The sequence below is a fragment of the Nerophis lumbriciformis genome, linkage group LG18 (assembly GCF_033978685.3).
Source record: "Nerophis lumbriciformis linkage group LG18, RoL_Nlum_v2.1, whole genome shotgun sequence".
Classification (NCBI taxonomy): domain Eukaryota; kingdom Metazoa; phylum Chordata; class Actinopteri; order Syngnathiformes; family Syngnathidae; genus Nerophis; species Nerophis lumbriciformis.
The window spans coordinates 7,527,610-7,542,849 of NC_084565.2; the positions used below are offsets into that span (position 1 = coordinate 7,527,610).

General features: G+C 31.7%; 1 protein-coding gene across 1 annotated transcript in view; it reads left to right on the forward strand.

Annotated features, from left to right (window-relative positions):
• The window catches only part of oca2 (oculocutaneous albinism II), a 185,120-nt gene that overhangs the window by 19,426 nt on the left and 150,454 nt on the right, over nt 1-15,240 (forward strand). The window contains exons 2-3 of the mRNA XM_061977567.1: nt 2,099-2,332; nt 11,832-11,927. Coding sequence (XP_061833551.1) covers nt 2,106-2,332; nt 11,832-11,927 — 323 coding nt within the window. The 5' untranslated portion in view covers nt 2,099-2,105. The remainder of the gene's footprint in view (nt 1-2,098; nt 2,333-11,831; nt 11,928-15,240) is intronic.

Consider the following 15,240-nt stretch of genomic DNA (forward strand, 5'->3'; position numbering starts at 1 on the left):
CTCAAATTAAATGCAACATTAAAAAAAAAAAAATCTAAATAAATATAACTTTTTTCTTAAATTACATGTATTTTTTTCTCAAATTAGGTGCATTTTTTTCTCAACTTATTATGCAATTATTTTCTCTCAAATTAAACATAACTTTTTTTTCTCTAATTATATAAACATTTTCTCAAATTAAATGTATTTTTTTTCTTAAGTAAATGCAACTTTTTCTCAACTTGTAATGCAATTATTTTCTCTGTAATTAAACATAACTTTTTCTCGGATAAAATTTGACCTTTTTCTTCAGGTTTTTTTCTGAAAATAAATGCTACTTTTTTTCTGAAATTAAATACAAATTTCTCTTAAATTAAATACAACTTGTTTCTCAATTTAAAACACATGTTTTCTCACATTAAACAACTTTAAAAATAAATAAAAATAAAATTCTTAATTAAAAAAAATTATTGTTTTTTTCTCAAATTGAATGCAATGTTTTTCCTTAAATTTAATGCAACTTTTTCTCAACTTAAAAAACACTTTTTTTTTTCAAATTAAATACTACTTTTTTCTCTCATGAAATACATTTTTATTTAATTAAATGCAACTTTTCACCGGATAAAATACAACTTTTTATCTCATATTAAATGCAACTTTTTTTATTTTTATTAAATACAGATTTCTTCTCAAAATAAAAATACAAAATTCTCAATCTAAAACACAATATTTTTTTCTCAAATCAAACATAATTTTTTTCTCAACTTCAGACACAATATTTTTTTCTCAAATTAAACTACATTTTCCTCAAATTAAATGCAACCTTTTCCTCCGATAAATACGACTTTTTTCGAATACATACAACATTTTTCTCAAATTAAATAATACCTTTTTTTCCGATAAATATGACTTTTTCTCGAATTACATACAACTTTTTTCTCAGATTAAATTGAACTTTTTTCTAAAAATAAATAACACCTTTTTCTCAGATAAATACGACTTTTTAATCGAATTACATACAACTTTTTTCTCAAATTAAATTCAACGTTTTTTTTCAGATGAAGTATGTATTTTTTCCCGAATTATATACAGCTTTTTTCTCAATTTAAATTGAACTTTTTCCTCAAATTAAATAACACTTTTTCCTCAAGAGATATACGACTTTTTTCTCCAATTACATACAACTTTTTTCTCAAATTAAATTCAACGTTTTTCTCAAATAAAGTGTCTTTTTTTTGTTATAAACAACTTTTTTCTCAAATTAAATTTAACTTTTTTCTCAAATTAAATAACACCTTTTTCTCAGATGAATACAACTTTTTTATCGAACTACATACAATTTTTTTCTCAAATTAAATTAAACGTTTTTGTCATATAGAGTATGTCTTTTTTTAAATTATATACAACTTTTTTCTCAAATTAATTTTTTTTTTTCAAATTGAATAAGACCTTTTTCTCACATAAATATGACTTATTTATCGAATATACAACTTTTTTCTCAAATTAAATTAAACTTTTTTGTCGGATAAACTGTCTTTTTTCTCAAATTATATGCAACTTTTCCTCAAATTAAATGCAACTTTTTTCCAGATAAAATACAACCTTTTTCTCATATAAAATGCAACTTTTTTTTTTTATGAATACAACTTTTTTCTCAACTTAAAACACTTTAAAAATAAAAATAAAAAATCGAATTACGAATAACTTTTTTCTCAAATCCAATGCAACTTATTTCTCGTATAAAATAGGACTTTTAAAAATATAAATATATTTACATGTTTTTTTCTCAAACCAAACACAACTTTCTTCTCAAGTCAAAACAAAGTTTTTTTTACTTTGGCGACCTCGTGGATTATTTTGTAGATGCACTCAATGAGAAAATACAAAAACCCAGTCAGCCCTTGGTTTGCTCACTACATGACCACTTTGACCACAATTACACTAAGTCATTTACCACGGAGTGATTAATTTGTTACGCACAATCTGCAACGCATTACAGTAAGACAGGCCATGTAGGAAATGCCGTGAAGACACCTGACGTGTGCACTTTGTGGAATGGAGCAGGACCGCATGTTTTTGGGAGCACTCAGTGCATAAATGTAAATTGTGCTTTCTGCAGAGTCAACATGTTCCTGGAGAACAAAGGAAACCTGGACTTGGAGATGTCGCAGCCCTCCGTGCCGGTCCACCAGGGACGCAACAGCCTGAGGTCCCCCGAGGGCGTCGCCGAGAACTTTGGCGAGCTGCGTCTGCTGCGAGGCATCTCGGAGAGGATGGAGACGCACAAGCTGCAGCAGTCCGGCCAGTGCGTCATCCATGCCGAGGGCTACCTTCCTGTTCACCAAGAAGACGGGTGAGACGTGTTAGTGTTTGGAAAAAAAGGCTTTATCCCAGCTCATACGTCAGGAGACAATTCCTTCCTATTCCACGTGCGGAATCACATTACACAGCCCGTTAGGTCAAATCCCCCAAGGAGATGGACGCACGACAGGAATACTTGGAAAATTACCACTTGGAACTTGCCTGGAGCACTCACTCACACACTCAATGTGTATCACATGCACTCAGGTGCTTGTACCAAGTCCATGCAAATGTTACAAATTCCTTGTTAACCATCATAGTAAATTACCACATACACACACACACACACACACACACATTCTTGTATTTGTGACCTTCTTGAGACTGAAAATGCCTACCTCTTTAGGACCACCCTTTCTAGATATATAAAGATTTGTATTTACAACATTAATAATATATACAAACTATGCAAATATAAAAAAGCTTGTGGTGAGAAATGAGTTGGAATTTCACAAGAAAAAGATCACAATTTCACAAGAAAAACGTAGAATTTTGGCAGTATTATAATAAAAGTCGTAATATTGCTCGACACAAGTCAACATTTTACAAGAAAAACTGAACATTTGTGCAATATTATGAAAAAAGTTGGAATTTTACTCAATAACAGTCGCAATTTTACAAGAAAAGCTTAAAATTTTGGCAATTTTATGAAAAGAGTCGTAATTTTACTCGAAAAAAGTCCAAATTTTAGTATAAAACTTAAACATTTTGGCAATATTATAATAATAATCTGAATTTTGCTTGGCAAAATTATGACAAAAGTCATCATTTTACTCCAAAAATGTCACTATTTTACAAAAACAAAAAAAACATTGGCAATATTGTGATAAAAGTCAGAATTTTATATGACAAATGTCACCATTTTGCATGAAAAAGTAATAATTTTACATGAAAAAGTAATCATTTTACAAGAAAATATATAAATATTACAGAAACAGAAAGAATATGAGAAATTGTTCCCAATTTTTTTTAAAGAAAGAAGTCGACACTGTAAGAAAAAGACTGCTTTTAGTTAAAAAAAAAAAATTTTTGTAATTGGTTTTTAATCTTCAATATTTACTTGAAGTTTTTACAGTATGTCCCTGAATACATATATTTTTTAAATAAATTTTGGCCAAAGGGGGAGCACTTTAAATTTTTACATACACTTGTTATTTTTAAAACCGACACACAGTCAATTTGAAAAACCCCTCCTTATTGGGACCACCCTCATTTTGATAGATTTCACCACCAGGGGTGCAAATGAAACATTCTCTATTAGATGCAATGGTTTTCCGTATTGGGACCATGATTTATGTCCTAACTTGTTCACCGGTCCTCATATGGAAGCTACTTTTCCTTGTTGATTTCGCAAGAAGGGTAGAAATACAAGAACACACACACACACACACACAATACTACACTATATGATAATATGATATAATATACGTTCCATGATAGCGAACGTTAGCTTGCCAAATCACTATTGTTGGCGAACAGCACACAAAGCTAATGTGCTACGTGGTTTACGTCATTACGTCCTAAAGGCCGGAAGAGGATGGGACTTAATGCTGAAAACACGCTGGAAAGTTAGCACCCTCTAGGTAAAAGTTGTTAACAGACCCTATTTTCTCAGATTTAATACAACCTTTTTTCAAGTTGAACTCATGTTTTTCCTTCAAATTAAACATAACTTTTACCTTAAATTACCGTAAATAAAACTGTTTTCTCAGATAAAACATGACTTTTTTCTCAAATTATATCCAACTTTTTTTCAAATCAAATGCAACTTTTTTCTTAAAATTAAATACAACTTTTTTCTAAATACACATTTTTTTCTCAACTTAAAACACATTTATTTTTCTCAAGTTAAATGCAACTTTTTTCTCAGATAAAATGCAATTTTTTTCTTGAATACACTTTTATTTTTTTAAATTAAATAAAATTTTTCTCAAATGTAATACTTTTTTTTTTTAATAATTAAGTTTTTTTTTAGATAAAATACAACTTTATTAATTAAAACTAATTAAACTACTTCTTTCTCAAAATAAATACAACTTTTTCCGCCAACTTAAACCCATTTTCTCCCCTCAGATTAAACGTGACTTTTTCCTCAAAATATTGTACAACCATCCATCAATTCATTACCTACCGCTTGTCCCTTTCGGGGTCGCGGGGGGTGCTGGAGCCTATCTCAGCTGCATTCAGGCAGAAGGCGGTGTACACCCTGGACAAGTCGCCACCTCATCACAGGGCCAACAGATAGATAGACAGACAACATTCACACTCACATTCACACACTAGGGACCATTTAGTGTTGCCAATCAACCTATGCCCAGGTGCATGTCTTTGGAGGTGGGAGGAAGCCGGAGTACCAGGAGGGAACCCACGCAGTCACGGGGAGAACATGCAAACTTCACACAGAAAGATCACACATTTATTTTTTCTCAAGTTAAATGCAAATTTTTTCGCAGATAAAATACGATTATATTTTTCTCAAATTAAATACACTTTTTAAAAAAATAAAACAATTCTAAAATTAAATACACATTTATTAAACTGAATAACATTTAAATTCTAATTAAAGACGATTTTTTCTGAGATAAAATACAATTTTATTATTAAAACTAAATAAACTACTTTTTTCTCAAAATAAATACTACTTTTTTCCCAATTTAAACCCATCTTCTCCCCTCAGATTAAACATGATTTTTTCCCTCAAAATATTAGTCAACCTTTTTTTTCAAATTAAATGTAACTTTTTTCTTCAAATTAAATACAACTTCCTTCTAAATAAAACTTTTTTCTCAACTTAAAACACATTTATTATCTCAAAATAAATTCTACTTTTTTCTAAGATAAAATAAGATTTTTAAAAAAAAAAGCAAAAACTAAAAAAAATGGTTCTCATATTAAATATATCTTTTAAATTAAATAACATTCAAATTCAAACTAAATACATTTCTTCTGAGATAAAATACAACTTTATTAATTAAAACAAATTAAACTACTTTTTACTCAAAATAATACAACTTTTTTCCCCAACTTTAACCCATTTCTCCCCTCGGATTAAACATGACTTTTTTCCTCAAAATATTATACAACTTTTTTTCAAATTAAATTTAACTTTTTTTCTTCTTCAAATCAAATACAATTTTCTTTTAAATAAAACTTTAAACTTAAAAAACATCTATTTTCTCAAGATAAATGCAACTTATTTCTCAGATAAAATGTGATTTTTTTTCTCAAATTAAATACACTTTTTTTTTAAAAAAAGCAAAAACTAAATAAAATTGTTCTAAAATTAAATATTTAAAAAAAACAACTAAATAACATTCAAATTTCAAAATAAAGAAAAAAATTCTGAGACAAAATACAACTTTATTATTTAAAACTAATTAAATATTTTTAAACACATTTATATTCTCAAGATAAATGCAACTTTTCCCCCAGATAAAATAGGATTTTTTCTCAAATTAAATACTTTAAAAAAAAATAAACAAAAAAATTCTCAAATTAAATACAGATTTATTAAACTGAATAACATTTCAATTCAAATTGAAGACAATTTTTTCTGTGATAATATACAACTTTATTCATTAAAACTAATTAAACTATTTTTTTCTCAAAATAAATACAACTTTTTTTCCCAACTTAAACCAATTTTCCCCCTCAGATTAAACATGACTTTTCTCAAAATATTATACAACCTTTTTTTTCAAATCAAATACAACTTTTTTTCTCCAAATTAAATACAGCCTTCTTCTCCTAATAAACACCTTTTTTCCTCACCTAAAAAGTCAGTATTTTTTCTCATTTTAAACACAATTGTTCTCAAATTAAATACAACTTCCTTCTAAATAAAACTTTTTCTCAACTTAAAACACATATATTTTCTCCAGATAAATTAAACTTTTTTCCTCAGATAAAATGCGATTTTTCCCCCTCAAATTAAATACACTTTTTTTAAAAAGGAAAAAACTAAATAAAATTGCTCTGAAATTAAATATTTAAAAAAAAAAACAAATAACATTTAAATTTGAAAATAAAGAAAAAAACTGAGATAAAATACAATGTTATTAATTAAAACTAATTAAAAAAAATTAAAACACATTTATTTTCTTAAGATAGGTAAAATACGATTTTTTCCTCAAAATTAAATACTTAAAAAAATAAAATGTAATGAAAAAATTCTCAAATTAAATACAGATTTATTAAACTGAATAACATTTAAATTCAAAATAAAGACGATTTTTTTTCCTGAGATAATATACAACTTTATTAATTAAAAACTAATTAAACTACTTTTTTTCAAAATAAATACAACTTTTTTTCCAACTTAAACCAATGTTCCCCCCTCAGATTAAACATGATTTTTCTCAAAATATTATACAACCTTTTTTTTTTTCCAATATAAATGCAACTTTTTTCTCCAAATTAATTAGAGTGTCCGCCCTGAGATCGGTAGGTTGTGAGTTCAAACCCCGGCCCAGTCATACCAAAGACTATAAAAATGGGACCCATTACCTCCCTGCTTGGCACTCAGCATTAAGAGTTGGAATTGGGGGTTAAATCACCAAAAATGATTCCCGGGCGCGGCACCGCTGCTGCCCACTGCTCCCCTCACCTCCCAGGGGGTGGAACAAGGGGATGGGCCAAATGCAGAGGACAAATTTCACCACACCTAGTGTGTGTGTGACAATCATTGGTACTTTAACTTAAACACAGCCTTCTTCTCCTAATAAACACTTTTTTTCCTCACCTAAAAAATCTATATTTTTTTCTGATTTTAAACAATTATTTCTCAAATTAAATATAGCTTTCTTCTAATAATAAATACTCATTTTTCCCCTCAACTTAAGACACATTTTTGTTTTTCTGAAATCAGAACAACAATTTCTCAGATAAAATACTTTGAAGGCTACTTTGGCATTGTTGTGTCTGCTGCCCCCCAGTGGTCAAAAAGCGCCTGTGCCAGCTTGAACGGAAGAAATGGAAGGTAATTAGTGGAACTTTTCTTTCCTATGAGGTTTTCCTTACACAGAGATATAAATATTACCTAAATATATGTAATTTAATAAAACAACTGTAATAAAAAAGGGATGCCAAAACCCCTTCTTGGTTATATAGGAGCAGCACACTACTGTCATAATGGCTAGCATTAGCTTAGCTTAGCTTGTCGTTTAGCAAAACATTTCAACTATGAGGCTTTCCTTTCTCAAATTCAGCACAGACACTCCAATACATGTAGCATAATAAAATATGTGCAATATAGGGACGATAGAAACTTTTCTGGATGCTCTTTAACTTACACTGTGAGCGGGAATGCTAACTAGCTTAGCGGTTAGCTTCTTCTTCCTCTGCTGCGTTCAAGGCAGGACAAAAGTGGGGAAATCACCTCCGCTCTACGAGGCTTTCTCGCACAAATACGGCAAAATTACAATATAATGTGTCATAAATAAATGATATCCTTATTTTGTAGACGCCTAAAACCTTGCTGGATAATAGTAAAAGCAGGAATTCCCTGTTAACCTGCCATGTTAGTTTGGTTAGCTTGCTTATTTTAGCGGTTAGTTTAGCATCTTGTACTGAGTGGTGCGTTCAAGGGATGAGATTTATGGCTATTTGAAGGGACCCTGATCTTTGTTTTCAAAGAGCCGTTCAAAAGACTGACTGATTATTATAGATTTTTTTAAATGTTTGTTAATCAGTTATACGACAATGGACAATTCATGTGCTGACAAGAGAAGGTTAGTGACCCCCGTAAAAATTGATTTTGTTAATTTGAGAAAAAAGTTGCATTTATTTGAGAAAAAAGTTGTACATAATTTAAACATTTTTTAAAAATTGTATCTAAGAAGAAATTTGCATTTAATTTGAGAGAAAAGTTGTATTTAATATTAAGAAAATAGTTGTATTTTATCTCAGAATTTTTTTTATTAAGCCTTATTTTATCCAAGAAAAATAGCTGCATTTAATTTTAGGGAAAAAATGATGTTTAAGACAAAATAGGTTGAAGTTGAAAAAAAAGTAATATTTATTTTGAGACAAAATTTGTATTTAATTTGAAAAAAATAGCTGCACTTAAATTGAGAAAAAATGTGTTTAATTTGAGAACAAATTGTGTTATAAGTTGTATTTATATATTTTTTTTATATTTAATTATATTTAGTTCAGTTCAGTTCAGTTTATTTATTTATATAGCACATGTTGGCCCTGCGATGAGCTGGCGACTTGTCCAGGGTGTAAATATATGCAGCTGAGATAGGCTCCAGCGACCCCAAAAGGGACAAGCTGTAGAAAATGGATGGATGGATGTAAAAACAGCCCCAGTTGGCCAAAGTGCTGTACAGACATAAGAAAAGGGGCACATAAAAGATAAATCAAGAAATAAAAAAAAACCAAGAAATAAAAATTATTTAATTTATATTTAATCCAATTACAATAATATTAACATTATAACAAACAATATTTTGGATATTAGAAGCAAGTGAGATGCACTCGCTCCTTGCTCGCACGTGTTGACAAGAGAAGGTTCGTGGCCGGCGTAAACATTTTTGTTAATTTGAGAAAAAACTTGTACATAATTTAAGAAAGAAAAATATTTTTTCTTAGAAGAAATTTGCATTTAATTTGAGAAAAATATTTTTAATTTGAGGAAAAAAATAGATTCAAGTTGAAAAAAAAGTGGTATTTATTGAGACTAAATTTGTATTTTATTTGAGAAAAATAGTTGCATTTAATTTCAGAAAAATAATTAAATTTGAGAAAAAAATAATTGTGTTGTATGTTGAGGAAAAAAGTTGTATTCATTAAAAATTATATATTTAATACTATTTAATAATTAAAACAATATTAACATTATAACAAAAAAATATTTTGGATTTTAGAAGCACGTGTTGACAAGAGAAGGTTAGTGACCGCCGTAAAAAAAATAATTTTAATTTGAGAAAAAAGTTGTACATAATTTAAGAAAAAAAAGGTATTTTATCTAAGTAGAATTTAATTTGAGAAAAAAGTTGTATTCATTTTAAGAAAATATTTGTATTTTATCTCAGAAAAATAATTTGAGAAAAAAAGTTGTATTTTATCCGAGAAAGAAGTTGCATTTAATTTGAGAAAAAAAAGTTATATTTATTTTGAGACTAAATTTGTATTTAATTTGAGAAAAATAGCTGCATTTAATTTGAGAAAAAAAACGATGTTTTTGAAAAAAATAGGTTTAAGTTGAAAAAAATATATTTTTATTTTGAGACTAAATTTATATTTAATTAGAAAAAATAATTGCATTTAACTTGAGAAAAAAACAATTTTATTTGAGAAAAATAGTTGCATTTAATTTCAGCAAAAACATATTTTTAATTTGAGAAAAAAATTATTGTGTTATATGTTGAGAAAACATTTTTATTCATTAAAAAAGGTATATTTAATTATCCATCCATCCATTTTCTACCGCTTATTCCCTTTTGGGGTCGCGGGGGGGGGGGGGGGGGGGGGGGGGGGGGGGCGCTGGAGCCTATCTCAGCTACAATCATATTTAATTTAATTAGAATAATATTAAAATTATAACAAAAAAATATATTGGATATTAGAAGCCGGTGAGATGCACTCGCTCCTTCTCGCACGTGTTGACAAGAGAAGGTTAGTGACTGCTGTAAAAAGTTTTTGTTAATTTGAGAAAAAAGTTGTACATAATTTTAGAAAATGTTTTTATTTTATCTACGAAGAAATTAGAATTTAATTTGAGAAAAAAGTTGTAGTCATTTTAAGAAAATAGTTGTATTTTATCTCAGAAAAAAAATTGAGAAAAAAAAACTTGTCTTTTATCCGAGAAAGAAGTTGCATTTAATTTGAGAAAAAGGTTATGATTAATTTGAGGAAAAATTGGTTTAAGTTGAATAAAAAGGTATATTTATTTTGAGACATTTTTATTTAATTTGAGAAAAACAGCTGCATTTAATTTGAGAAAAAAAGGATGTTTTAGAAAAAAATAGGTTTAAGTTGAAAAAAAGATATATTTAGTGTGAGACTAAATTTGTTTTTAATTTGACAAAAATAGCTGCATTTAATGTGAGAAAAAATATGTTTAATTTGAGAAAAAAATATTGTGTTGTAAATTGTATTTATTAAATATCTATATTTAATTATTTTTAATCTTTACATTATAGACATTATAACAACATTTTTTGGGGGATATTAGAAGCAGGTGAGATGCACTCGCTCCTTGCTCGCACGTGTTGACGTGAGAAGGTTAGTGACCGCCGTAAAAAATGTTTGTTTTAATTTGAGGAAAAAACTTGTACATACTGTAATTTAAGAAAAAAAAAAAAAATTTAATTGAGAAGAAATTAGCATTTAATTTGAGCAAAAAGTTGTATTTAATTTTAAGAAAATAGTTGTATTTTATCTCAAAAAAATTATTTGAGAAAAAAAGTTGTATTTTATCCGAGGGAGACATTGCATTTAATTTGAGAAAAAAATAAGTTTTAGTTGGAAAACATTTTTTTTTATTTTGAAACGAAATTTGTGCTTAATTTGAGAAAAATAGTTGCATTTAATTTAAGAAAAAAAATAAAAATAATAATTTGAGAAAAAAAAAATTGTGTTAAAAGTTCAGAAAAAAAGTTGTATTCATTAAAAAATACATATTTAATTATATTTAATTTAATTAGACTAATATTAAAATTATAACAAAAAATATTTTGTATATTAGAAGCAGGTGAGATGCACTCGCGCCTTGCTCGCACGTTTTGACAAAAGAACGTTAGTGACTGCTGTAAAAAACTTTTGTTAAGTTGAGAAAAAAGTTATATTTAATGTGAAGAAAAAAGTTGTATTTTATCTCAGAAAATTTAATAATTTCAGAAAAAACAGTCATATTGTATCTGAGAGAAAAAAGTTGCATTTAATTTGAGAAAAAAGTTGTACATAATAAAACATTTTTCTATTTTATCTGAGAAAATATTGCATTTCATTTGAGAAAAAAGTTCTGTTAAATTTGAAGAAAACATATTTTGTCTCAGAAAAAAACATTTGAGAACAAAAATCGTATTTTTTCCGAGTGAGAAGTTGCATTTAATTTGAGAAAAAAAATTATGTTTAATGTGAGAAAAAAATAATTGTGTCATAAATTGAGAAAAAATTATATTTAGTGTAATTGAATAAAAACGAATATTTGTATTAGAATTCTAATACAGATATTTTGTATATTTTAAGCAGAAAATGGATGGATGGATGGAGAAGCAGGTGCACCTTCCACTCAGGGAACAGTGCTGCACTCTAACACAAACAGCAACACAATTGGTATTAAAAGCATGACCTCCCACCTCCAGGAGCCAACTGCGCCTCCTGCAGGGCAACAAAGAAACAGCATTTAATGATCAAGTCACCTTCAGTGTGACAGCCAGGGGCGCATCTGGCAGTCTGCTCACACATGTGACACCTCCCCAAAGGGGTCAAAGTTCATGAGAAGCCTTTTCTTCCTCTGCAAAATGACTGTGTTTGTGTTGCAGGCACAATTACAGCGTGGTCAACATTCTGACGGGGAAGACAAATTCAGCCAACATCTCAGAGAGGACGCCCCTGCTCAGGTTCCCACAAGACGACAGGTGCGTCCTCCATAGCCGCCTTCAGTTTTTACGTATCCGTACAGGTGAGGCCCAAACCTTTCATAATCTGGACAAAGTTTCTTCTTTGAACCGGAAGTATAACCACCATATTTATATTCATTTAATTAATTTTGGATGAACATTATTTGTCGTCTCAAACGGTGGTACTGTGTACGCGGGTTCCATCTAGTGGTACGCCAAAATAATCACTTAATTAGCTATTCAAACACAGTGTTACTGTTCAAACTGCGTGTAAAGTTACCGTGGCCAATAATATTAAATAAACGTGTTAACTAAAATCTCTGCCCTACTGAATAGGTAGTACTTGGTGACAAAAGTTTGAGAACCACTGCTTTAGGGTGTCCAAACTTTCTCCACCGAGGACCACACACTAAAAAATTAAAACATGTGGGGGGTGCCTTTTGATATTTTTCATTTTCAAAACCAATTGATTTTTTTTTTTTTACCGAAAAGGACTCCCCTCAAGTTTGGTCCCAGGAACCCTAAAGAGTCTCAGTCATAAAAATGTTTAACATTTTTAAGTGGAGTCTTAAATAGGTCAATAATTTATAACAAAGTTGATTTTGATTCATTATTATTTTTTGAGCAATGACAGTTTAAAAGAAAATCCCACTAAACTTCTTAGGTATCCAAAAGGCTCCAATTCATAAAATTGTTAAAAATAGGTCGTATATTATTTCAAAAATCTCTAGATCAGGGGTGTCCAAATTTTTTGACTTGGCCGCAGCATTAGGCTAAAAAATTTTGGCTAGGGGCTTAAAGCAGGTTATATATATATATATATATATATATATATATATATATGTTTATATATATATATATATATATATATATATATATATATATATATATATATATATATATATATATATCAGTGACGTGCAGTGAGGTTGATGGCTGGTGAGGCACTGACTTCATCACAGTCAGATTTACAAACATATGAACCCTAAAGAGTATCTTATTCACCATTTGATTGGCAGCAGTAAACGGGTTATGTTTAAAAGCTCATACCAGCATTCTTCCCTGCTTTCCACTCAGCATCAAGGGTTGGAATTGGGGGTTAAATCACCAAAAATGATTCCTGGGCGCGGCACCGCTGCTGCCCACTGCTCCCCTCACCTCCCAGGGGGTGAACAAGGGATGGGTCAAATGCAGAAGACAAATTTCACCACACCTAGTGTGTGTGTGACAATCATTGCTACTTTAACTTAACTTTAACTTTACCCATACAAACTGTAGCACACAAAAAATCACATTTAATTAAAAAAACGTTATTTTGGTCTTACCTTTACTTATAAGTGCGGGAACAGTGGTGTTGGTGTTGGAGGAGTTGTGAATGAATGAAATATGAAATCCGTGCTGCAGTCTGCAGGTGTACCTAATGTTGTGTCCCTGCAGTCATTCACGCTCCTTCAACAACATTGTTGTTTTTGCACTTTTTGGCTTCTTGTTAAGTGACTTTTTTTGGGTGGATTCGGTCTTGCACGTGGAGGGTTTGGGTGTGGGCTTTGGTTGGTGTGGCGCTCCCGTCGGGGGGTGCATTCTGCAGCGGGGGTTCATTAACCGGCACCAGGAGGCGGGATTACGCGAGCCACACACAGTGCGTCTTCGCAGCAGTTTTATGATCGCTCAGCACAAGAAATACGTTACACACATACAGTTGTTGACAAAATACACTGTACATTATATACCTCAGCTAACTAAACTATGGAAATGTATAATATAATTCATATAGCAATACGGTCTCACTGCACAGCAGGCCAGCAGTTAGTCGAGTCCGCAATCCATGTTGAGGCACTGAGTGACGTGCCTCGACTGGCTGCTGATCACCGCACCGTCTCTTCTCAGTATTTGAACGGCAAATGTGAAAATTCAGCGATTTTGGAAAAAAAATCATTTAAAACTGGTGAAGTTAAATAGAAAATAACGTTATAGTATAATCACTGAATACATATAACAATTTAATTAATTTTTTTTCTTTTTACATTTTTTTTCTTTCCATGATGGCAGGTGAGGCCCCGCCTCACCTGCCATATCAGTGACCGCACGTCACTGATATACATACATTTGTATATATATATATATAGCATTTAATTTGAGAAAAAAAGGATGTTTTAGAAAAAAATAGGTTTAAGTTGAAAACAGTTATATTTATTGTGAGACTAAATTTGTATTTAAATATATATATATATGTATATATATATATATGTGTGTGTGTGTGTGTATATGTGTATATACTCCATCCATCCATCCATCTTCTTCCGCTTATCCGAGGTCGGGTCGCGGGGGCAGCAGCCTATGCAGGGAAGCCCAGACTTCCCTCTCCCCAGCCACTTCGTCCAGCTCCTCCCGGTGGATCCCGAGGCGTTCCCAGGCCAGCCGGGAGACATAGTCTTCCCAACGTGTCCTGGGTCTTCCCCGTGGCCTCCTACCGGTCGGACGTGCCCGAAACACCTCCCGAGGGAGGCGTTCGGGTGGCATCCTGACCAGATGCCCGAACCACCTCATCTGGCTCCTCTCGATATGGAGGAGCAGCGGCTTTACTTTGAGCTCCCCCCGGATGGCAGAGCTTCTCACCCTATCTCTAAGGGAGAGCCCCGCCACCCGGCGGAGGAAACTCATTTCGGCCGCTTGTACCCGTGATCTTGTCCTTTCGGTCATGACCCAAAGCTCATGACCATAGGTGAGGATGGGAACGTAGATCGACCGGTAAATCGAGAGCTTTGCCTTCTGGCTCAGCTCCTTCTTCACCACAACGGATCGATACAGCGTCCGCATTACTGAAGATGCCGCACCGATCCGCCTGTCGATCTCACGATCCACTCTTCCCTCACTCGTGAACAAGACTCCGAGGTACTTGAACTCCTCCACTTGGGGCAAGATCTCCTCCCCAACCCGGAGATGGCACTCCACCCTTTTCCGGGCGACAACCATGGACTCGGATTTGGAGGTGCTGATTCTCATCCCAGTCGCTTCACACTCGGCTGCGAACCGATCCAGTGAGAGCTGAAGATCTTGGCCAGATGAAGCCATCAGGACCACATCATCTGCAAAAAGCAGAGACCTAATCCTGCAGCCACCAAACCAGATACCCTCAACGCCCTGACTGCGCCTAGAAATTCTGTCCATAAAGGTTATGAACAGAATCGGTGACAAAGGGCAGCCCTGGCGGAGTCCAACCCTCACTGGAAACGTGTCCGACTTAATGCCGGCAATGCGGACCAAGCTCTGACACCGATTATACAGGGAGCGAACCGCCACAATAAGACAGTCCGTTACCCCATACTCTCTG